General features: G+C 40.8%; 1 protein-coding gene across 1 annotated transcript; it reads right to left on the reverse strand.

Moving 5' to 3' along the window:
- Positions 1-883: 883 nt before the first annotated feature.
- On the reverse strand, positions 884-22214 carry LOC134617543 (carboxyl-terminal PDZ ligand of neuronal nitric oxide synthase protein-like). The gene is made up of 10 exons (XM_063462822.1): positions 21757-22214; positions 20951-21022; positions 18739-18831; positions 18555-18613; positions 17619-17727; positions 10986-11115; positions 10401-10528; positions 3767-3928; positions 2606-2774; positions 884-2154 (listed from the first exon to the last, which is right to left on the reverse strand). The coding sequence occupies exons 1-10, from the start codon at positions 21859-21861 to the stop codon at positions 1622-1624; spliced, it is 1560 nt and encodes a 519-aa protein (XP_063318892.1). The 5' UTR covers positions 21862-22214; the 3' UTR covers positions 884-1621.
- Between the last annotated feature and the right edge of the window lie 2326 nt (positions 22215-24540).

Raw genomic sequence — 24540 nt, forward strand, 5'->3', positions numbered from 1 at the left:
AAACTGCAAATGAAAAACACACTATTTTCCATGAAATTCTTAAACAGCAAACCTCTCGACCATGAGGGGAAAACACTCGCTCAGCAGGGCTACACAAGCCTCGAGGCGCAAACTGTCCAGGAAGCCAGTGAAACCTGACCCCCTCCAGTAACGCGAGCGCCTTTTCTGTATTTGGCCTGTGGCGATAAAGCTGTGTGGATCGTGACTGATCAACAGTTTCTTTAAAACCTAGAAGAATCAGAATTTTACTAGCGTGCTACCAATGGCTATTAATCTATTTCCACTTTCACTAAACCACAGTACTTGAAATAAGAGACCCATTTTGACATCTTTTAGTTAAAAATTAATGGAAAATAAACAAAAATGGATAGATGAAATCCATTTTTTGAAAATCTACAGGTTTTGAAAGTCTAGGAAACAATAAAAAAAAGTGAAAAAAAATCATTTTGAACTTCATACTGGTTTCACATGCTGTGTCAAGCGAGCATGGAAAAATCAGACTAGTCTTCACTCACAATTGTTTGGTTCAGTTTATGCATGAGAAACTTCTCAGTTACCTCCACTTTTCAGGCAGTGTTTTGCTTAGTCCCTTCCATTCTAAACGACTTTAACTGAAAACTGTAGTTTTCCACACTCAACTTTTTGAGTCCATCAACTGGGTACTTATAGTGCACTCTGAACATATACTCAAATGATCACGTGTAATTATGGAAGTACGGAAATTTTTGACACAGCATTTGTGTGCATATTAGCATAGCATTTAGCTCACCCTCATAGAGCAGCTAGCATGGCTTTATACATTATGATATCTAAATTTATTATATAGCAGTTACCAAGGATGAACAAAAATATGGATGATTTGCAAACAGCATACTCAATGGTTCTAAGACGTTTCTGCTATTATTATTATTATTATTATTATTATTATTATTATTATTATTATTATTATTATATTACTGCCCTAGTTGGGTGTAACGGATTCTAAAGTAATGCATTACATTTTTCTGTGTTGCAGAAGTGTGACATATTAACTACATAATAGCAAGAAATAACAATCCACAGAGCTACCAGTGAAGATCCTTGTACCCAGTCTGATATGAAAGAGTAACACAAAAATAATGTAATGAATAGTGTAATGGATTCACTTCTTCGGGGAGTAAATAAGCAATGTAATGCATTCGTTTCTAAAAAAATGCATGTGGTACTGTTTTGTGTAATGACCCCATCACTGACTGCTGCAGTGTTAGCACTTGCCACTGAATATTGGCTTCCTAGCATAATAATACGTTTGAGGTATGAATTAATGGTATAATCAAGTTATCCTACAATTTAAGATTGAAATGTATCACTTTAAAAACACTTAGCGCATCTGAGTATTTAATTTTACGAGGTACAGCACGGATATAGACGGACATTTTCTTAAGCTGTGCAAACCAAAAGGGCAAAAAATGTCAAACTTTTGCCAGGACAGCGGTGAGTGAGCGCGACAAGTAATTTATACCTGCAGATTATGCAGTTTTCTGTCACGTTATACAGATAATTTCAGATTCTGAATTTTACTTATTTCCCATTGGGCTTTTACATAGATTCAAAGTTGCCTAGTGCAGCTTTCACAGCACCACTAAACAGCCATTTCATCTCCCAAGCAGTCTGGCAGACTCTCTGCATTCAGCACATTTAAAAGTCGGGCTCCTCCGTCGGCCCCCGCTCCCTCCCCCTGACCCCAGCTGTCCCGGTCATCGCTTTCATCTGTGTTTGACTCGTACTCTGACCCAATCCCAGATTCCCTGAAACGAAGCAACTCCAGGGCTCCCAGGACCTGCTCCCCCAGCAGCGAGCTTTCATCGGGGGCCCCGTCGCTGGGAGTCTCCCCTGTGTCCTGTCCCTGTTCCTGGCTGTCTGCTCCTTGGGAAGTAAAGCGGAAGCACTCAAGCCTAACTCCGCTGCTGCTAAGCCCCGAGGGGATGGTGTCAGCGCCCATGGTGCCTGGAGAGCAGGACCCGGGCAGGACAGAGACCCAGGCACTATTGCTAATCTGAAGCTGGGACTGAGCTGCTAACAGGCCTGTAGATGAGGAAGGGGTGGGGGGTTCATGAGGAACGCCGGGAGGCTTTGCACGAAATGTGATCTCCAGAAGACTGTCCTGGGAACCCACTGTGGAAAACAGAAATGAGAAGAGATCAAATATGACATATTTATAATGGATTAAGCAAAGCACAAAAGATATTTCATTATCACATATAAACAGAGATGCAGACCATGTAAGAAGAGGGGACTGGTCAAAGCTGAGATTACAAAGAGTGGGATGACGTCTGTGCTGGAAGGGGAGAACGGGGAGCGGTACACTCTAAGAGGGCTGTCATAGTATAATTAACTGTGTGCCAGAAGTAGGAGAGAAAACGGAGTACAAGAACATGAGCGCAATGGGAAAGAAAAAAACTAATTAAAAGTAAAGAAAAATAGGGAGAAAATGATGATTTTTTTACAGATCAGAACGGAGGTAAACAGGAAGATTAAAGGCAGCCAAATAAAAACCTACACTGCACTTTAAAGGAGAAAACGATCTGAGTGGAAAGTCAATTACAAAAGTGTATTAGCCACTCACTGGATGTTAACTGGCCCGCAGCTTTGAGCTCCAGCTCCTGGATCTGTTTGACCAACAGGGAAATGTGCTGCAGCAGGTCTGTGTTCTGCTGCAGCAGCCTCTGCACTCTGACCTGGGCTTCAGTCCGAGCACACACCTCCACCGACAGCTGTTCCTGCAAAACATTTACCTAAACACACACACAGACATACAACTTTTAAATGCCACTGCCCGGGCATATTCAGTGTTACCTGAAACTGTTCAAAGTTTATGTAAAGGTTTAGTGTCTGAAAGCGCTCGGTGAATTTCATAATCATAAATACAGATACTCATATCCTGTTTCCTGGGAGGTTTTGATAATTAGCCTTTTTTTATGTGATCAGGAAGTTTTGTGTCAAACAACCTTTGCTCAGTTACTTTAAGTAAAGCAAATTTCATTTAATTATTGAGCATATTTTAACCCCGTAACATCAAGCAGATCATATTTTATACATATACCTCTACATAACCCAGAATTAAAACTCATAAATGCAAATCTTTTTCTTTAAAAAAATGTCCAGAAGGTTCAATAACCACTCCACTTTCAACAAATTACAATTTTCTGCCAATTATTTCAGGGTTTCGGCTTTAAAGGGTTAAAACAACTGACGCTGGTATGCACACAGGCACACGTTGAATTCTTCAAGGCTTGTGATTTTAGATTTTTTTTATTAAATGCATCACAGCTGATGATTCAGTGCACAAAAAAGAAAAAAATGTGTGCATGAATACAGTTAGTGAGAGTTTCATCACAAAAAGGAGGAGAAGAAAAAAATTGTGCGATAGCATCACAGTGGCATGAGATCACCTGCTTTAAAAATACTTGCAGATATTTTCAGCTTCGTTTACTCAGTGCTCATGGGTCGGAACACACCCCTTTTTAAATGCAAGCTTCATTTCGATCTCAACTGCACTTCCGTGAAGTTTTAATGGCTCTACCTCGCGTGGTTTCAACACCATCGCGCTGACAAGATCTGTCCACAGACAGGCAAACACACATAAACAGCTGCTATACTCAAAACTGCCGTTGTGGAAGTTTGCACTATGGTAAAATTTTCCATGAACACATTTTCCCATGAAGAGACTCACACAAACTTAAAAGGTGAAAATACCTTCTTTGAGGTTCCAGAAGGGGAAATTTACCTGCGCTGAAGCAGCTAGTGCTTGTTGTTCCTGCTGCTGCAGTTGTTTCTGAAGGAAGTGGACCTGGTGCTCTGCAGAGCAGGATCCCCCTGCTGCAGCATGAGCCAGCACAGAGGCTCCAAGGATGGGCGAGCTCAGCAGAAGAGACGGGTCATCAGATACCTATAATGAATAATAAAATGATGGTGATTTAGGCTCCACTACTTCTACAAGCTGAGTTGAAGCACTTTCACTAGTCATTCACAACACACATAAAGACTGCTGTCTACAAACTTTGACAACCACTATGCTGGGATCAGACTACACAGTATTTTTGTAGGAGTAGGTAATTATAGACTTAGTTGGCTTTTCCTGACCGAGAGACATATAGGAGTACACACACACACTCGGGATCAAATCAACGTTTCCCAAGAAAAGAATACAGTCGGACAACGTCAACCAAAGTAGCTCTTTTGATTCCTCTGTTATGTGCCTCTCAGTTCCCTCAGTACTCCTACCTATGAACTGGAAATCCATCTCAGCATATCCTCATGGAGGATGTCTCAAATCCTAAAATACACCCAGAGGATGGAGGAGTGAGGAGAGATGAGTCTCACAGGAGGAGCTATGATTGAAGCTGCACAGCTCTATCCTTTATGGAAGTGATTTTTTATTAGTGACTCGTGAAAAACACTCAAAGGGACAGAGCTGGAATATACAAAACCTGAAGGGCATGAAGACGACTCCTGAAATAAGTAAACGCTGTTATGCTTATCTGAGATCGTGAAATAGAGCAGTAGGTTTTAACAAAATCATGGACAAATGATCCAGCAGTGTTACACATCACATTTACGTGAGATTGCTTTTAAATGACTGAATCTGTCAGAATCTGACTGATGTAGGAGTTTTAAAACCGACAACGAAACAATATTTGGTGATTTAAAAATCTGATTATAGCACATCTCTGCCACCTCAACACCCTCGTGTGTGTTGGGGACAGCTCTTTCATTATGCTTGCTTTGTTTATGCTATATACTGTCTTCAATTACAGTTGTGTACAGTATCTTATTCTTATTCTATTCCAGTGTTCACAAATTTTTGCTATATAACTTTGCACTGTCCACTTTCTGCTGTAACAAAACAAATTTCCCACGTGTGGGACTAATAAAGGTTATCTTATCTTATCAATGATGTTTTAGACAATGTCCAGTTTGCTACCTGGTTGCCTGTCCAAGTGGATCCCACATACCTTGGTTGTATTACACTAATGCATTAATAGAAGAGACATAATTAGACAACAGTGTAATTGTCTGGAACTACTCTTCGTTTATTAAAGCAGTTGTGTTTATAAAACCTTTGAAAGAGGAGTGAAAGAAGCTATCAATGTCCACTGTAAACAAACATCTTTGAACGATGACCTGGATGACTGAGAACCTTGACAGACAGATAACTACAGCCCAGCCCATGCAGCAATATATTAATGAATAACCTCGTATTGTGGATGAATTATCTCAGTTGTTCTCCTGACTGAAGATTGGACCGTTTAGTGGAAACAAAGTTAGCGTTCATCCTCCAGCTTCACTGTGCTAATGTGTTTATATTATGCTAGCCATAGCTAGCCACCACGTAGCACATCATTATATACCAGCTAGCCCAACTTCAGTAACCCTCCAAACGTCATTGCTGTTTAGTTTCCTGTCTTCATTTATGATGGAAGTGATAGCAGAGCTGTACGTTTTAATTTTTTCAGAAATCACTCAGTCAGACAATGGTATATTATGTTTAGGTGGAAACTAGCGAGCTAACGCCCTGCTAACATCTAACGCCATTAAACTTCATAAATTCTGTTTTCATGGATGCCTGGATTTTAAACTTAATTGTTACACCTGGTAAAGCAGCAACACTGATTATTTTATTAAAGATGAAAGAATTTATACAGTTCGTAACTCTCAGTGATGCCACAGTGTTTGTTTGACTTTGGGACCTGAAGCGGAGTTTGGACCCGGAAACGGCTAATGAAGTCAGACTTAAACACCGGATATCAGCCGATAATATTGGTCTGCCCATGAATTGGCTTTAGCTTTTATCCATTATGCTACATTATATGAGGCACACTGGTAAGTTGACACTCTGGTTTCTTTCGGGGCACGAATAACCAAACTGTGTTAAGCTGATATGCTGTAGGCTGAAGTCGGCATTAGTCCCTGACATCAGGAAGAAACAGAGCTTGGCCACAGACAGAGAACAAAGTATAAGGCAGCAAAACCCACAATCCTACATGACTAATAGCAGAAAGAAAAAATACATGAAAGTTTGTATGTGTAAAAGCATGTCTACAGCAGTGGTTTGAAAGCCTCTCTTTGCCAGTCTGAGCTCCTCAGGGAGGAAAATGCAAAGAGATGCTGCACTGCCAGCAAGGAGCCTGTGTGCTTTCATCCCGATGGAGAAATCCACAGATGGTTTCTTAGATATCCTCACTGCTTGATGTTTAGGGTGTCTACAAGGAATTTTGTGATGATCTCTTAAAATGTGTGTATAATGTGAATCCACTTTTACTGCTCAATGCTGCTGAAGTGCAGGCAGGTAGAGTGAAGTGCGGCAAGCCTGGAGCGAGCGGGAAAGCATCTACCGCGTCAAGTTGCATAAATGAAGAAAATATCAAAGTGGGAACTGTATTTCACAGCAAATAAAAATCAATAAACGTTGCTATTCTGTTGAAGTTGCTGCTGATGGAGAATTCTGTAGTGTTGGCTGTTCTTCTGTAAACTCTCTACTACTTGGTGTTTGATTTTTTCTTTGAGGTCCTGACGACAGGCATGAAATTTACCAACATTTTAGAGCTGAAGATGGAATTATCCTGAAGTGTGTGAGGCACTGTGATAAATCAAAGTCTAATATTTAGACTGGCATTTTTTTTAACATAAGCATGATAATTATACTGTAAAGAAATGACCTTAGTCCAATAAGAATAAAAAAAATTGTCTAATATTCTTGAATCCAATTGTGAAAGCAGTGCTTTAATTAGGGTTTCTATAAATAGATGTGTATTGACTGTATGGGCCACTGCTGCTGGGGTGAATGACTCACACAATTATGCTGGAGTGCTACAGCAGGAATTGTTGACATGAAAGTCTTATCTGTCAAGAAAAAGATGGGAAATCAATATGTTGGACTCCATTGTCATTAACACTTCACTGTGAAGGACACTTGACCTTCAGATTACAAACACAGGACTTAGACAGGTTGCACGTGAGACCTGATGAAATGCTGCAGGAAAATGAATAACACAAAAACTATGACGCTTAAATTCCCTTGTTCTCGGGTCATTGTGCAATTAGACTTAATAACTGTTCGATTCGAACCAATTAACACCTCGTCAGAACAACACCGGTTTTCTCTTGTGAGTAATAAAGCTGACAGTTCCTCAGAGACTCGGTGGGAAAATGAGCAGACAGGCAGATAGCAGAGAGCGGCTTGTCCGACATCACAGGACGAGCAGAGCAGCACTTAGAAATCCTGGCTGTGATTTCATCAATAAACCATATGATCCTATCAATATTGAAGAGCCTTGCTGAGCCCTTCTTCTCAAGCAACCCTTAAAGACATGATTGCTTACATCCCTCTGAGCTCTGAGCCGTTTTCTGATCTTCTTTTGAGCTTTTATGAGGACAAACTTTAAAATTAGCAAACTACCCATCTGTGAGCTGTGGGACTCCAGGAAGCACTGAATAATACAATATTTTTGACTTTTTTTTTATTATCCCATCTATATATTTTGGTAACCTAATTCAGGATTAACAAATGGGTGGATGGACACTGGGCTTGAGGTGGTGTCGACTCTGGTCATCAGTTAATTTGCATTCATATTCAAACTTAAGGATAATTTATAGCCGATTAACTAATCAACATTTCTGGAGGAAACCAGAGTTACAGCCACCCCTACCCATAGTTAACATGCATAAGTTGCTTCTGCTCACTCCTAAATATCTCAGACCAGTTCTTCTAAAACATGGACGTAGCCACTGTGACGTCACACTTTGGTACTGGATGCATTTTGCTGGCGTTTTGGCCATTGTCCAGTTGTTTTTTCTTTTATTTTACCTTATATGAGAGAGTGCAGCGCAAATTTACCAGCTAAAAATGTACTTTTTCCTTTACTTGGGTAGTAAGCCACATTCATAATCTGTATGGCTGCGATACAGAGACACAAATATCTGCTAATTAGTGCTTTTACTTTTGTCTTTGAGACCCTGATGTCAAATTTGTTTCCTTTCATATAATTCCCTTGTATTTACTTTCATGCTGTAAATTAACTGTAAATATTTAACTGTAAATAGATACCTTGCTTGTATAACTATCTAGTTTGGAGGCTTAGTTTGTGGTTTAGTCTGCTGGGACTTTGTGTTACACTCCATGTGTCCCCTGTGTGTCCCCCACATACCTGTTAATTAGTGCTATGTAATGGACTAATGAAATATTAGACTTTTATTCACCAAAATTGAAGCACTAACATATTGGATGGTCACTATCACACAGCAAGGCATAATATTAATATCGGATTAGTCCATTAAAAATCCTCCAAAAACACTTCAACATTAGACTCAATGAAGAGTTCATTTTAATAACTCTAAATAGTGGACGAAGCCTAAAAAATGTTACTGTGTCAGGACACCTGTCAATGAATAAAACCATGCTCCTAAATCAATAATCAAAGCGAATGAGTCATAAAATTTTTTACCACACTCACACTTTCTATTCAGGGGGAAACTATCCAGGGACAAAACACGCTGTACCAGTCTGTCAACATGTTTTTTTTAATGCTGTAAAGCTGTTATTTCAACATGGCAGGATTCTGGGGGCTCACTCCCTTTGGAGGTAGTCTCCAGTGGCACCAACTGCAGTTGGCTTGATTTTTCAAGAACTGAAAATGCCCCGTTGGTATCAATGAAAAAAGGTTTTACAGAAAAAAACAGGAGAGCGGTTTTCTAGAATATGTCATGACCTGAAGCAGCTCATTGGCATTTAAAGCTATAGACAATGGAACCAAAAACCAGAGGTTTCATGCATGGCAAGTGAAAAATTAAAGATATGTTGGTATTTTTAACAATGAAACTTGAAGGATGGGAACGTGCTTGACTTATTTTACAAAATAGGAGAAAAAGTCCCTTTTTTGTTCTTCACATTCTGATTTAAAGATCATATTTTGTGGTTACCTGACTTCAAGAGTATAAGATCTGTGAAAAACACTGCCTACAAATACAATATGATACTACATACTATTTTAAATGTGTCATATCTAAACATGACTTCCTATAACATCCTGGGCTATATTCAGAAATTTGAGAAAACTCCACCCAGAGCCACATAAGCATTATTATAATAGTAGTATAGTGTAGATTACTATAGGTAACTTGCCCTTGGTTATTTTTCTAACACTAATCCTAATGAAATGCTTACAAGACAAAATAATTGTTTATTAATAGTAAACATTACTCATTTATAGTTCTTTATTATAGTTGCTGTGTTCATTTCAATTTTATTTATACACCTCCTAAACTCTCACCTAGAGATGCTTTACACTGCAAGGCAGAGACCATAAAAAGAGAAAAGAGAACACCTCAGCTATCTATGAGCGAGCACTTGGCAACAGCGTGAAGGAAAACCTGTCATGGTTCTGGGTCCTTTTGACCCAGCATTTTGAGTTTCTTTTGTTTTAGTGATATTTTGTATTATGTTTTAGGTTCATTAGTAGTCTTAGTCTGTTTTATATTTTCTCATATTCCCTGTTTAGTTCCTTGATTATTAGATTCCCCCTTGTGTCTTTGTCCACTGTGTGTCTGTGTTTGTGTGAGTCCTTGTGTCTGGTTTCCCTCCTTGTGTTTCATTCTATGTTCCCCCCGCCTATCATGTTTATCCATGTTTCTCCAGCTCGCCATATCGCTCTCGTGTTCCCTCGCTACCTCTCGTCTGCCTTTCCTCCACACCTCTGTCAAGCTCATGTTTCCTGTTTTATTGTAAAAGACTTGCGTTCCATGTTCAGTTTGTTTAGTTTTTGCTTATCTGGTCTTGTTGTGTCTAATTCGTCTCAGCTGTGTTTCCCATGTGTTTTCTGTTCCCTCGTCATTCCTTGTGTATTTAAGCCTTCCCTCTGTTCAGTGTCCCATTCTCCCCCACTCCCTGCCGTGTGCTCTGCCTATCTGCCTGTTTAGTTTCATGCATATTCTAAGTTTAGTTAGTTAGTTTTGCCTCTGTGAGTCTACGTTTGGGTCCTATCTTGCCTGCTTTACACGGTTAGTGCATGACAAAGCTTTCCTTTTAACAGGAAGAAACTCCCAGCACAACCAGACTCAGGGAGGGGCGGCCATCTACCATGACCGGTTGGGGATGAGAGGAGGAAGACAGAGCAAAAGACACACATTGGGAAAGAGCCAGAGTTTAAAATTAATTACTAACAATTAAATGGATTAAATGCAACTTGGTGTATAAATACAGGAGATGACTGAAGGAGAAACGCTCAGTGCATCATGGGAAACCCACCCATGTGCCATACCCATCCATAAATAAAATGTAAGTGTGCCTATATCATCTCCCTGCAGGATTTCTGTGTTTCCATGTTTCATAACAGCGATGCTGAAATGATAAAGGGCAACGGTACCTTTCCATCATTACCAAGAGCCTCGTCCTTTTTACTCTTCTCCGGGTCTGATGAGGAGACGCACTCAATGCTCTCCTCTGTAGTGGCTTCAAGGTCTGTCTCCTCTGACAATGCAAACCTCTTCTTTGCTGCAGAGACCAGATGCACAGGATGGATTGTCATGCTTTATAAAAAAATAAAAAATTGTGCTTTAAAGTTCGCAACATATCTAGAGGCAGTGACAGCAACAGCGTCGGCTGGCAGCAGCCCACACAAAAAAGGGCTTTGATCAGTGGGCTCGCACAACTAACCAAAACCAATTTGCAGTTTCAACATTCAACATGGCAAGTTGAAAAAAAAAATGGAGGAGGATAATGACATCTTTTCACACAGAGGTGTGCTCAATTGCCACTGTTTGATTCTGCCTCACTCCGAGTTTTAGCTTGTATAACAGAGAAAGCGAGAGAAACAGGAGTAGCAGGCCTGGGCGGGGGGGCGTTGTGTGCGTTGTGTTGTGTGACAGAAGCAGAACGGGAAGACGTGAGAGAGAAGGGAGCGGTTTTGCAGATGCAGATTTGTGTGTTTGCGTTTGTCGGTGTGAGTCACCTGGCACCGCCTGCAGCTCCTCCGCCTTCCCCTCCTCATCCTCCTGCTCGTCATCTTTCTGTTGCAGGGTCAGCTGGTGACACACATCAAACGCCTGACCCACTGTCCGCACAATCCTCATGGCCTGAGACTGTGAGAGGGGGTGGGGTGGAGACACCAAGAAGATGGTGTGTGTGTGTGTGTGTTGAAGTTTTGAGAGAACAGCAGCAGGAGGCCAACGAGGGTGGATGCACAAATGAAAGTACACAGTCGGGGAGAAAATGAGGCCCCAGAGGAGTTGCACAGGAAGAAAAGCGAATACAGAGAGAGCGAGCGTATGAACATTGTGCACAGGTAACGAGAGAGAAGATGAAAAATGCAAGCAGGAGGAGGAAAGGGAATGTTGGGGCAAAGCAGGAGGTGAAGGCAGACGGAAACGGAGGGAGGAGAAAGAAAACAAATTAGGACAGCAAATGCTGGGAGGACTTGAGCTGCTTGTCCTTGTGTATCTCTTTTGTATACATGCTGCTGTCACAGCGATGATTGGTGTATTTCAGGAGCAAGTAAATTGGATGGCAGAGTGAAGATTAAGCTGTTTTTAGTATAGGAGGTTCAATTTAATTTGAATTAGACACAAATATTAACTACTAAGATCTTTTTACTTGGGTCGCAGGAATGGCATTACAGTAAGGACTACAACTTGTCTTAAATGTTTGGTAACTGTGCCAGGGTTGGGTCTGATCTGAAGAAAAAGCCATTAGAGATTAATCCTGACATTTACAAGCATGTCCTAAAACTTGATTTTTCCACTAATTACAAACCCTAATTATACACAGGAGGAGAGACACCCAGAGAGTTACAGAAAAAATTACACAGTATTAACCCTCGATTGATCCTCAAAAACAGTGAAAAATGTCGACTATTTTACTGTAATCTCTTTGTTTTACCTCCACAGTTAGCTGGAAAGGGTTGCATATTGAAACAATTGAAATATGACACACTTAGCTCTGAATGATATGAAACGCCACGAATGTGGGAAGTGAAATGATTGGCCTACAATAAGCGTCTTTGAATAGAAAAATAAAAATCAAGCAAGTACAAATGTACATGCTGGCATCAAAAAGGAAAGAAATTCCATCCATCCATTCTTTTCCGCTTACCCTTGTTAGGGTAAGCATGTCCTTTGAGAGTGGGAGGAAGCCGGAAGAGAGTACACGGAAAGAACCCAACAGTGCTCATCACCGCGCCACTGTGCTGCCCATGATTAGGAATATTATTCTCAGTTAATTATTAACTAATAAATGGTCATATTCACGATTTCTTGTGTATAACTGTTTTCACTGATGCACATTCAAATCAAAATCTGGTGTTGTATAGTGAAATATCCAACACGGAGGAAAGCATCAAGTTAAATAAATAGTCTACATGTTGTTGTTAGTCTTAAGAACAAACAGCTTAATGCTTCTTTTTCTTGTTTCTTTTTTAGGTTGTCAGAGCCAGATCTGCATTTGTCATCTGTCCATATTTGCCTGTTTTAGTGTAAGTTTTAATACCCCCCCCAAATGGTTGCAAAGTGGTTTAGCTCAACAAGAGGAGAACTGTAACACCAAGTGTCATGTGTCAATATTTGATTCATGAGTTTTTCAGACTTCTACATCATCAGTGTTTCAGGCTTTACAGAGTTAACAAACAGTAATGCTGAGACTGAGGAGGTAAAACTTGAGATGACCTATGATTAGCTAAAATTCTATAGATAAGATATGCTACTGTAATACTAAATTGTAGGGGTGCAACGATACACAAAATTCACGGTTCGGTTCGGTTCGATACTTTGGTGTCACGGTTCGATATTTTTTCGATACAAAAAATATTAACTCAAAAGTACAGTTTTTAAATTTAATGTTGCTGAAACAACAAAGTAATAAAAAAATAAATCTATCTGATCGAGAAATCACTCATCTTTGGAAAAGAGGGTTTATTACAGAGAAATGTCTCTTTCCAAAATAAAAGCTATACTATACGCTTCTTCTGGGGTATATTCTCAGCAGCATATTAAACATATCAGGTCCCCATAAGGAGAATCATGTGCTAACGGCTGTCTAAATGACTCGGGTAAAGTCTGTAGCATGCGTGCTTGTTGTTTTTGTCTGCTTCCACTTGTCTTTGCACTAGGATGATGTCGGAGTAAATGTGCAGTCATATTCGTTGTGTTCCCACTAGTGCTGTCAGCGTTAATCTGAAATGACGTTAACGCCACAACACGGCAAATCTCCGTTAACGAGCTACCGCGGATCGCCCCGTGCGTAGGGCTGGACGGCGTCAACACGTTAACGAGCTAACTGCGCTAACGCAGTAGTTCCCACCAATGTAATTGAGCACTGCGTGGCACATCCGACATACTGTTTTACTTTTGTCCATGACGCGCTTACCATCAGGGTCATACTTCACATGAAGACCAAAATAGTTCCAAACGCCAGATCTGAATGAGGGTGGGGGAGGTTCAATTTGCCATGTTACAACGACCTTAACTTCTGTCTCGCTAGCTTGCGCTGTGCTCAGTGGATCTGCACTTGACAGTGCAGCCTAGGCGGATAAGTCAAACGCAGATCCACTGAGCTCTCAACACAGACAGCATCGTCAGAGGAAAAGTTGATAAAATACATTAAAAATTTTGTATTGTTCGATACATATGCGTACCGAACAGAAAGCACTGTATCGAACGGTTCAATTTCGATACAAGTATTGTTGCACCCCTACTAAATTGGTGGAAAATTTATACCATATTATTGTTATATTTTGCCAGGAAAATGGGAAATAGGTTCAGCAATTTGAAAAATGCAACCATATATGGCAATACGATATAAAAGGCAAAAACAGTTTGTACAACTCTGGACTCTCTTAGGCAGCTTTCTTGTAATTGCTTTAACTATTCTTCAGACATTCAAAGGTCTTCTTTGGATGTTTCTGTCTTTTGTTCTGTTCTCTGTCAACAAGCTCTCACACTGCTTCGTTAATGTTGAGGTCCGAGCTCTGTTGAGGCCAATCCATAACTGATAATGGTCCACTATGTTTTTCCATTCATTCTTTTGCTACATTGGCAGTACATTTGGGATCAGTGTCATGTTGAAAAATGACACCTGATGGCGCTGTTCTGCATTCATAAATCCATCAGTTTTGACAAGCTCTCCAACAGCACAGTAACAAACTGCGACAGAGCCTCCACCGTGTTTTACAGACTGCTCTAGACACTCACTGTTGTACCTCTCTCCTGACCTCCTCTGTGCAGATGCATCTCTCCTGTGTCAGGCCTGTCCTGGGTTTTTTCTCTATTTCTTAAAGACATGACTTTCGGATGTTGTTCTACTAAAGATTTTTTCCTCATGCCAATATATCAAGATAACAAGTTTTCAGCTAATAGGTCTTTGAAAGCTTTTTTTTCAAAAATACTATTTCATGCCTGTCAAACTGTGCTATGTTTGGTATTTTAAGTAGATTCAGCTAAAGAAATGGGTGCTAAAGGATTTGCAACTGGCTGCTAATAACAAAGTGGTTCATCCTTTGAGTTATGTGCCTTTTTAATTTTTGGATGGCTCAACAAACCAAAAAAACAACACTTCTCTGAGTGAAAACAAGTGAAAAAGCAGCCTTTGGAAAGCCTGGAGATCTATCTATCTACAGCTCCACCTCTCATTTCTTTTTTCATAAAGCATTAATATGCAGTCCAGAGGCAGCAACCTTAATCCACTGGAGTTAAACTTTATCCACCATATCCTTCCCCAGTCTCATTACGGGTGACGCTTTCCATATTGAACAGTGGCACAGAAATATATTTATTGATATCTGCCTCTAGAGGACCATCCTGCCTCAAGGCATTCATTTTAAATTTCAAGGCAACTCGAGCTTGAAAGTAGTTCAATCAAGTGAAATAGCAATATAAAACAACAAAAGCAAAAACACTGTAGGGAAATTCGCCATATTTCTCAATCAATACAGAATTGAATTCTTCTTTAAAATTCTCGGGTTAAACTGACAGGCCTCCGAGGGCTGAGCACAAAAGGCTGTGTTGGTGTACCGAGCTGACATCGAAGCTTTGCTACGCTGCAACATGCCGTGATGAAAATAAATCAAATCTCCTCTTATCAGCTGGTCCATCTCCTCCTACTCAGCACACATGCTTGGCCTGCAACAACCAGATAAGGCTCAACAGCCGCAAGGAGGTAGAGAAGCACCACAGACCATGTCTCTAACATTGTGATGTGTATTTGGTTCAGTTGTAGTGAAAATGTCTTTAAGCGCAGAGTGAAAATGCCCCTTTTTCTTTTCGCTTCCCACCAGAACGATTAGTATTCAGCTTCACTAAGCCACTGTCTGTCTGGTATCCATGGTGAAGGGATGGGAGTCAACCTCAGTGATGCTCAGTCTTTGTCGTGGAGGAAAAATTGACGCTGCTTGATATGCAGATATGTGGAGAAGAACACGCCTCTCATTTTTCATAAGTTATTTACTAGCACAGCCATATGGGGTCTGATTCTAGAGGTGCGCGCTATGGCTATACATCCCTGAGATTACAGACATGAATGTTATTAACAGATGCTTCAGAAGCTGAAATGGAAATGCGAATAAAATGTGCTTTTGTTGATGTTAAAAAAAGAAAAAAATCTGCAAAAGATATGTTTGTCTATTTCTGAATCGCAAAAACAGTAAAACACTGGAAAATATACTTTCAGTCATTCGCTCAGAGGTGGTTTTAGATGGGAAGACTGACAGAACCATCCAGTCTTTTTCATGTCAACTTAGCCTTTAACAGAGATTGAAGACTGGGAAAAAGAGAGTCGACATGTTGCCTCTAACAAAGGGGGAAAAAATCCCCCTACAAGCTTCTGAGCAGTGCTCTGATTAACACATTCTGTTTGTATCTTGTTTAATCAGCACAAAACTCAGCGTGTGACGTCACAGCGCCGACAAGACGAGCAAGCTGAACGGCCAAAAAAAAAAAAAAGTCCAAATGAACGGCAGCTGTCAAGTTAACATTTCATTTATCTCTGGAGTAAACAAACAGCACGCCAATTAGCGAGCTTCAGAGTTCCTGGCAGGGTTAATTCTGTTTCCACTGAGTAGAGTTTGGCTTGCTGCTTCCCTTATTTCTGTGAAGCTGTATCTTCAGGTAAATGGTATCATAGCCCTCGTCAGACTGTGAGCCAGAGAGTTTACAAGCCTCCTAAAATGACCAAATTGTTAGCATAGAGAGCTATTTGCTAACAAGGTGAACTGGTGAAGATATTCTGAAAGCAGCCTTTAAATAATGTAGGGCTGCCACAAACGATTATTTTGATAGTCGACTAGTCACCGATTATTTTTGCGATTAGTCGACTAATCAGGTCATGCATCCATTGGACGTAAAACGCACAGCTTATTGCACCAGCATGCATCTGCTCTTATATAACTATCATTAGCTTCCAGCTTTAAGTGTTTAAGGTATGTGCTAACTAAAAATAAAGACAAGATGATAGTTTATTAAATTTTAATGAAATTTGCAGATTGTTTCGGTGAAGTTTAATAAACTCAGCCGTCTGCTCCTTGCTATCTAAAATATAACAGGACACCGGAGTAAATTCTCGAGCATCTCACACTTCTGATGATCAGTTGTCTGCTTGACGTTTATTCAGCTGTGTAAAAACTATAACTTTAATCTCAGCCAAACCGATTTACTCAGGAACAAATAACATACTGAAAAAAGCCAAACAATAACATTTTTAAGTTATCTAAGTGACTTATATATCACGTTTAACCTGAGTAGTGAAAAAAATCGTGGGTTTGAAAACGATTTGCCGGGAGTCCGGTGTTCTCACCGGCTCTAGTGAGGCTTGCCCCCGGCTAGCTATCGAGCTGGTGGGTAACAGACGTCTCCAAAAACGTCAGGGCGCTTTTGAAAATATGTGGTGTCTTGATAAACTGAGCAGATATTTGAGGTTTACACAGCTACGTTCTCGCCTGAAAATATGTTAAACGTTTATTTTGTGACCCAGAAAGAATAATAAGAGTAATATAAACTAACTAGCTGCCGCCATTGCTGGAAACTGAGCAGGGCCGCGCTATGAATTCTGGCACACATCTTCTTCTTCTTCGGGGTTTAACGGCAGCTGGCATCCTTGTACATGCAGTGCCGCCATCTTCTGTTTCAGTCCGTTATTACACGCTTAAATCCTACTACTTATTCCTGCGTCTTTTGGGATCTTACAAAGCTTCAAACGACGCGTCGACTATTAAATTAGTCGTTGACGATTTTGATAGTCGACGTAATCGTGACTAGTCGACTAATCGTGGCAGCCCTAAAATAATGCAAACTAACCCTTTTTGTCCATTCTTGCTATTTGTGAGGAAAATGAAGGAAATGAAGACTCAGTGGCTAATTGTCATTTTTGAAAGTAACGTCTGCTAACAGGAGTAGAAATATTAAGCTGCCTGGGTAATGCTGCTAACATTACCATTATCTCGAGAGAGGAGAGGAGAGGGCTAAATTGCAATGAAAGGTAATCCAGCCAGTGATTATCTGGGCCAATTGTGACTCAATGTCTCTGTAATCATCCACGCTGTATAACGTTTGTGTCATTTATGTTTGCAGTAGTTTTGGGATCTGTGAGCAGTGAGGCTTACCTTTCTCTTAGACTTAAACACATTGCAGCGGAAAATGTTGCTCTGTCCGTCTCTGGCTATATAACTGAATATCTTTAAGTCTTGAGCATCATGTGAGACGTAAAAGATCCTGTTGAGGCAAGAAAACATGTCAATTTTTTTTAAATTGGGTGTTTGATTGAGCTGGTTTTTAATTTAAAGTGCTCATTTTTCTCCCTGCTATGTAGCTTTTTTCCTCAGTAGAAAACGCTGCCACTAAACAGCCTCAAAGACCTTGTTTTGTAATCCAGGCCTTTCTTCTGTGACTTATTTAGATCACTATGTAATACAGAGCTGCACTTAGAAAGTCTCAGCCAAATAGGGAAAAACTGATTCTCACGCACTCACAACATTTGAAGAATTTATCCCGGCTTGGGACCAGCACTGGGAGAACACCAGCTTGAGGCTGGGTTTGTGTTTCCTCCTGGTTTTGAACAGAGGATCTTTCATATGCAAGCAAATGTATCAAGCGCTACACCGCATACTGTAGTTTAACTTTAAAGTTTCCATATAAACCTGATATATGTATGAACCGGCTGCTCTGCCCTGCTAATGTCCTGATTTATTTTTTAACCCTATCCAAAATCACATAAAGTTAAATCACTTATGCTGATTTTGGATCTGACAAGTAAAATGATCACTGAGAGAAAAGTTAAAAGCCACACACAGACTTCATTTTCACCAAAGTTTTATGATGGCAGCTCTTAAAATATGAGACCTGCATTTCTTAGCTTTTGTCACATCAAATGAGGAATGAGGATGAGACGTCTGGACTTTTCGAGATGTGCATCTTAAAGAGATGGGTACTAAAATTAAGCTTTTCATTGCACAGCCTGACAGGGAGGTTGTGTTTTTGATGCATGTAAACATGTTCCAGCAGAGCCACATGTACACTTTGTTACAGTCGAGAGGGCCCACCTGTAGATAGGATCCTGTGTCACCAAGATGGTGTTGTCGTCCCACGACCACCCTTTTCTCTGTTGCAAGACAAAAATCACACAGGTTCACGCTGACAACTGTGACTATCTTAAAAACAAAAGATGTCATTCAAGGTGTGAAAACAAGTAAATGGAGAAATAATATGTGGTTGTGCAAGACCGACCTTCCTCTTTTTGCGCAAAATCACTTTGACGAAGTCAGTAGATACGACAATGTTGACCTTCTTTTTCTTTATGTTCTTCAATTTGAATTCATACTGTGAAGGAAGAATAGATAGAATAAACAACAAATCCAAAGGTTGAATCAAACCAAACTGATTACAGTACTACCCGGTCTGACTCGCATTAAATATATTTAAGGTCCTGCAGAGATGGAGCTCTATGAAGCGGAGGGATCACACGGAGAGGGGCTATTTTTTTTACCGTCTTCTTCCCCGGAGGAAAACTGGGATGGTGTAAGCGTCGAGAAACTGTCAGTTTCTCTTTCTGGGAGCTTTTTAAGTTTTCAAAGGCTGACTTCCCAGAGGGAGGCGGACATGTGTGGGACACTTTCATCCCTCTGCTTGATTAACTCAGTCACTGCAGGCTCAGACTCCAAATCTTACAGTCATAGGATGTAGGGTAAAAAACAAAAAACAAAAGGATTTGTATGAAATAACATGTTTGGCTTTGAAAACACCAAGTCCAACATCAGATGATTAATTGATCAGATAAGGTTCGATGAAATCACTCTCCAGCACACACACAGTTACCCAGTGTGTGCAGCAGACTTGGATATTCTCTGTCAAGTTTCCTTTGGTTTGTGTAAATATGAGAACACAGAGCTTTCTCTTAGTTTCATCAGAAACTGGAGGTGGAGCTGATTTTAGTCCAGAGAGGTTTACCATGCAAGCCTGCGACCTGTGTCCTTGTCATCTGGTCTTGTCCTATTAATGCATCTGGTTGTTGCTGTGTGCTTTTTTCCCCCCCACATGCAGGCTGGATTGGAAGTGCTCAGGTGAAGGACATTGATCTCTTGGTGTGTGTGTGTGTGTGTGTGCGTGTGTGTGTGTGTGTGCAATCCAGGCTAATGCAGCTCTGCATAAACCAGGACCATCCATCTCCGCACACGCTGCTGTCAGAGGGAGATGAAGCGTTCGCGCCACGTTTTCATGCACATGAGCCTGAAACTAATTCACACTGAAACCGCCCCCGAACAAAATAATGCTACAGGTTGTGGAAGCTCACCTCTCGTCTTACTCCCTGAGCCACTGCGAGCGCTTTAAGGACAAGTTAGCTTTTGAATATTCACAGTCTGTCTCCCCCAGAAGCAGAGACTATTAATTACTGTGTGATAACAGAGCTCAAAAACAGCCCGACCGTTTTACAAACCTGCTTTTATGTTATCCATCTTAATCCCACACACATTTACAATCTTTTTTTTTTCAGTTTTATTGTACTTTCATCATTTGTCTCTTTTTGCCTCGTTTGCCTTCTTATTATCAGTTTGTTTCAAAGACTTGGAGCAAAGCATTTCACAGTCTTTTAGATAGGAGCTTTGTAGTAAATTAACATTGTCTGCTTAAGCACAGATAAATAAAAGCTGAAATGCAGGAGAAAAGCCTTCAGCGGTTGGATTGCTTTGTGCATTGTGTGGGTTTCTCTCTTTTTTTCCCCATTTGAGCTGCTCTGTTGAATGTGTCTGTCATTTTCTCCAAAATGCATAAAAGCAAATTTAGAATCTACTTTCTAAAAATGTGCAAACACATACACACACTACTGGGATGCCTGAAAACGCAAGGGGAATCCAAACACACACAGCATCCCTACATCTTTGCCAGTGCGATCAAATGACCAGCATCGCCCACTGTACGGGATGCTGCATCAGGATTAAGTCTTTCCTTGGGTGTCACTGGGGAGGCGGCCGATCTCCGAGTGACACCATAAACTTGGTTGTTAGATTAGATGCAACAGCTGACAAGCAGCTAAATCCTTTCCTCCCCGAGTGTCTCTGTAACACTGCAGTGATGTTTAATGACAAGGCCGCGTGTTGTTTCCAGCGGCCTTGCATGATCGTAACGAAAGGAGGCTTGAAGGATGTTGTTTTTTTCCCCTGATGGCATCAAACATATCCCTGTGTGCCGTGTCTCTCCTCAGCCAGAAAATCCAAGCTGCCCTACGAATCCTGCCCTGATTTAAACTGCTCCTGACAGCCCACTGAATCTGCCCACTGTGTAGTTTTACACAGACAGGTCATTTATGTGTAAAGAGGGGACGCCGAGCCCAGAGAAAGGAACTTGTGAGGAACATGCACAAAGACGTGCAGCGAACGTCACCAGTGTTTCAAAGTGGGTTTTGTCAAAGAGGCAAAGTGTGTGTGCTTCAGGGAAATCTTACTCTGATTCTCCTCATTGCTGCAACTATCTCCATTCGGCTCCCGGGGCGGCCCACCTCCAAACTGCCTATGTACTGCAAAACATAAGAGAAAGGTTTAAAGACGGGATCGTTAAGGAAGTGAATACTTGGGGAGTGCTGGGCTGACACACTGTCTCCTCTTAAGATTGAACCAGTGTCAGCAGTTTGATTTTTTTTTTTACAAAGTTTTGGATAAGCAGACAATTACCTATAAAATTGTAATTACACGGCACATTATTTTTTCAAGCAAATATCAAATATAGACGATTCTACCGTCTCAGATTTGGCAATTTGCAGTTTTTATCTGCCTTACATTACATAAAATTATGAATTTGGCTATATAAGTGTTGGTCAAAGAGGACAACACATCCGAACAAACTATGTGATTTTTTTACAGACCAAATCATGTTATTAGTGCAGACCTGAGACAAAACAGTAAAACTTAAAGAACTGTTCATAAATCTCACAGTGCAGTCAGTCTCATTCATCTATACATGCACTAAACCAAAACTTTGTATTATCCTTGAAACAAGATTATGAAAATGAATTTTAAAAAATGACAAAGTCATAAAGGGAAATTTAATATAAAATATAAAATTATTGCATGATCAGAAGACGCAACCATAAACTAACACACACAATTATGCAAGAAAAAAAGAAAAAAGAAATATAAGACGACATCTGAAACCCAAGAAGCCCACATAACAGTGTTTAGCATATTAGGACTCGCTGGTCTTCAAGCCTGAAATGCTGCCCAGAAAGTACAATCTGTTGCAGAGGGTCCTTACCTTTGCCTCGAAGCACACCCCATGCTTAAACACCTCCTCGTTGTGCATGGGGATCCTCAAATCTTGCGCGTCATCCACTAAATTGTACTTGGTTACTCCTGGCATCGCTTTAATTTTAGCTCACTTGCTCCCGACACTTGTTTTACGACAGCGCTAGAGACCTGCAGATATGCGCATCTCCTCCGGCGCTCTTCCCTCCGCCCTCTCATCGGAGAGACGCGTCACTCCGGAGGTCATGCGGCGGGCGAGGCACCACGGTCGCGACCGAACGATTGGTTGATGGGCTCAATTAATGCGTTAATCCGCGATCGGTGAGCGGTCTCACTGGCCCGTTTTTTTTAAAAGCCGGGTTGAACCGAAGCACGACTGAGGAGCAGTGCGCGTCGCCACCGCCGGGGACCCGGTGACGCACGGATCTCAACACTGGATCGTTTTCTTCTTCAGGTTCCCTCAGAATTAATTAATGACTCACTGTCCGCACGTGTACTAGCTATTAAACTGGATGCATGACACCTAATAGATGGAGAAATACTCAGTGGTGTGTAGGTTCTATCAGCAGCTGCTGCTGGTGTTTGGTTGTGTGACATCTAGCGGCATCACAGGGAACAAACAAAACCCTCAAGACAGTTTAGTGGATTCGAGATTCTCCAGGGCTGTGTGGCCTCCTCAGAGTGACAATTCATGTCGCCAGCATTTTCAGAGAAGCTCAAACACCTACAGAAAAATAAATAAATAAATCAATAACCCGACGCATGCCTTTAACCGTCTGGTGACACACTGTTGATATTTATTTATCAGTTAACTCTTACCATTATAAAGAGCATGATTATTAAGAAGCAGACCAGCTGGATATTTTTTGGGTTAAATGTGTATATATGATTTTCCATGTGGACATAGATTAGACAAAGTAAGTAAGTAAAAATACATAAAACTTCTCGCTATGCAGTTTCAGAATTCACAAATTCAAATTTTGCCACATAGAGACAAACATTCTTGGGTGAAAAAAAAAACAATATTTGCTGAATAAATTAGACTGACCTGTTTCTTTTTTTGTAAAAAACAAAACAAAACAACAACAACAACAACTTATGATGTCCCAGCAGATATTAATTTAAACAAACAGAAAACATTAACTCAAATTACCTCTCATACAACTGAGGTATGGTATGCAGAAGAGCAGCTAGCAGCAAGCAGAGCACTGGGTGCCACTCCTGTCAGCTAAGAACAGGAACCGAGGCTAAAATTCACACAGGCTCACCAAAGTCAGACAACAGAGGATACTAAAATTATTGCTCGGTCTGATGAATCTTAATTTTTTGTTGCCACATTTGGATTGTAGGGATAGAATTTAATGTAAACAACATGGAAGTGTGGCTCCATCCTGCCTCATACCAGTGATTCAGGCTGTTTGTGTGGGTGTAATGATCTTTTCTTATTTTCTTAGTACAAAATGAGCATTATTTAAACACCAAAGCCTCCCTGAGTAATGTTGCTGACCATGTCCATCCTTTTATGACCACACTGTACCCATCTTCTGATGGCGGCCTGGAGTTCAAGGCGGCCTCCACAGTCACAGGAGATTCATGTCACAGGTGTGGAGCTGACTAATCTGTGGATCAGCTGTGTGATGCTGTCATATCAATATAAACCAAAATCTGAGGAATGTTTCCAGGAACTTGTTGGATTTATGTGATGAAGAATGAAGGCAGTTCTGAAGCAAAGGGGAGTCAAACCTGATGAAATGAAAAAAGATGTGATGAGTGTTTTTTTTTTTTTTAGATGAGCAGAAATTGATAATTTTTGAATGAATCAATCAATACTGACAGTTGGAAAAGGTGAGTGGAGCTGCTCGTTCTTTCACAGCAGGACAAACACAACTATCGCCTGAATCCACAGCCTTTTGTCTTTAAAGAACTTTGGGACAATTAACAGCTAGAAGGCCTTTTTATTTCCCTGTTGAGTCGCTGGAAACCAAAAACAAAGCCAAAAAGGGAACATTTTTTAATTTAGAAACTGTAAACATTTGCTGTGCGAAACAGAGTTGACAGAGTGATACAGAGCAGAAAAAGGTGTGGGGGAACAATCACAAACAGAAACCATTACCTAAAAATCTTTTATGCCCTCATATGCACCTTATACAGTGCGACAGGCCTTCTCCACAGATTTGAGATATTCTGAAGCGAACTGTGCAGATGTGCTTTGCCCTCAACTAGTTCTGTTTTGAATTCAATCACACCATTTCCCCAGCAGGGGGCAACAGAGGTCTTTACACGTTCAAAAGGAGTCAGCACACGGCAAAGACAAACGCTCCCAGTAAATATCAAGCACACACGTTCTCCATATCCTTCTTTATCACTGTATGCAGCTTGTCTTTCACTGACCTGTGACAGAAGACACTGTGTAACTTGTGCTCTCTGTGTCAGTGTAAGGCACACACTAACTCTCAGTACACACATACAAACATAGACTTTATTTTTTCCACAATGCCAGCATCTGACTGCTGTTTTCTGGGGACTATTTGTACTGGCATTTGAGGTTGTTGCCTTTAAATTGCCTCATTTCAGGTATTTAAGATCTTGCTCCGTGCGTGCGTCTCCTCCAGAGATAATAACTAGTTTTGTGCACCTGCCATCTTTTCCAAGCCCTTACAGTGGCCAGTGACATGGCCCTCATGTGTTTTCATGTCACAAGGGTTCAGTCTGGTGCTGCAGGTAAACAACCAAAGCAGCTTATGTTCAGATGAGATGCAACATGAGTAAGAGAAAAGATGCAGGTGCATTAGAC

The sequence above is a fragment of the Pelmatolapia mariae genome, linkage group LG18, assembly GCF_036321145.2.
Source record: "Pelmatolapia mariae isolate MD_Pm_ZW linkage group LG18, Pm_UMD_F_2, whole genome shotgun sequence".
Classification (NCBI taxonomy): domain Eukaryota; kingdom Metazoa; phylum Chordata; class Actinopteri; order Cichliformes; family Cichlidae; genus Pelmatolapia; species Pelmatolapia mariae.

Excerpts from the sequence above, each read along its gene's own strand:
- LOC134617543 (XM_063462822.1), bottom strand. The coding sequence starts at position 21,861 with ATGCCAGGAGTAACCAAGTACAATTTAGTGGATGACGCGCAAGATTTG. Across the intron at positions 21,023-21,756 it reads GGGTGTGCTTCGAGGCAAAG|TACATAGGCAGTTTGGAGGT; the intron begins GTAAGGACCCTC and ends TATGTTTTGCAG. Across the intron at positions 17,728-18,554 it reads ACACAGGATCCTATCTACAG|GATCTTTTACGTCTCACATG; the intron begins GTGGGCCCTCTC and ends TTGCCTCAACAG.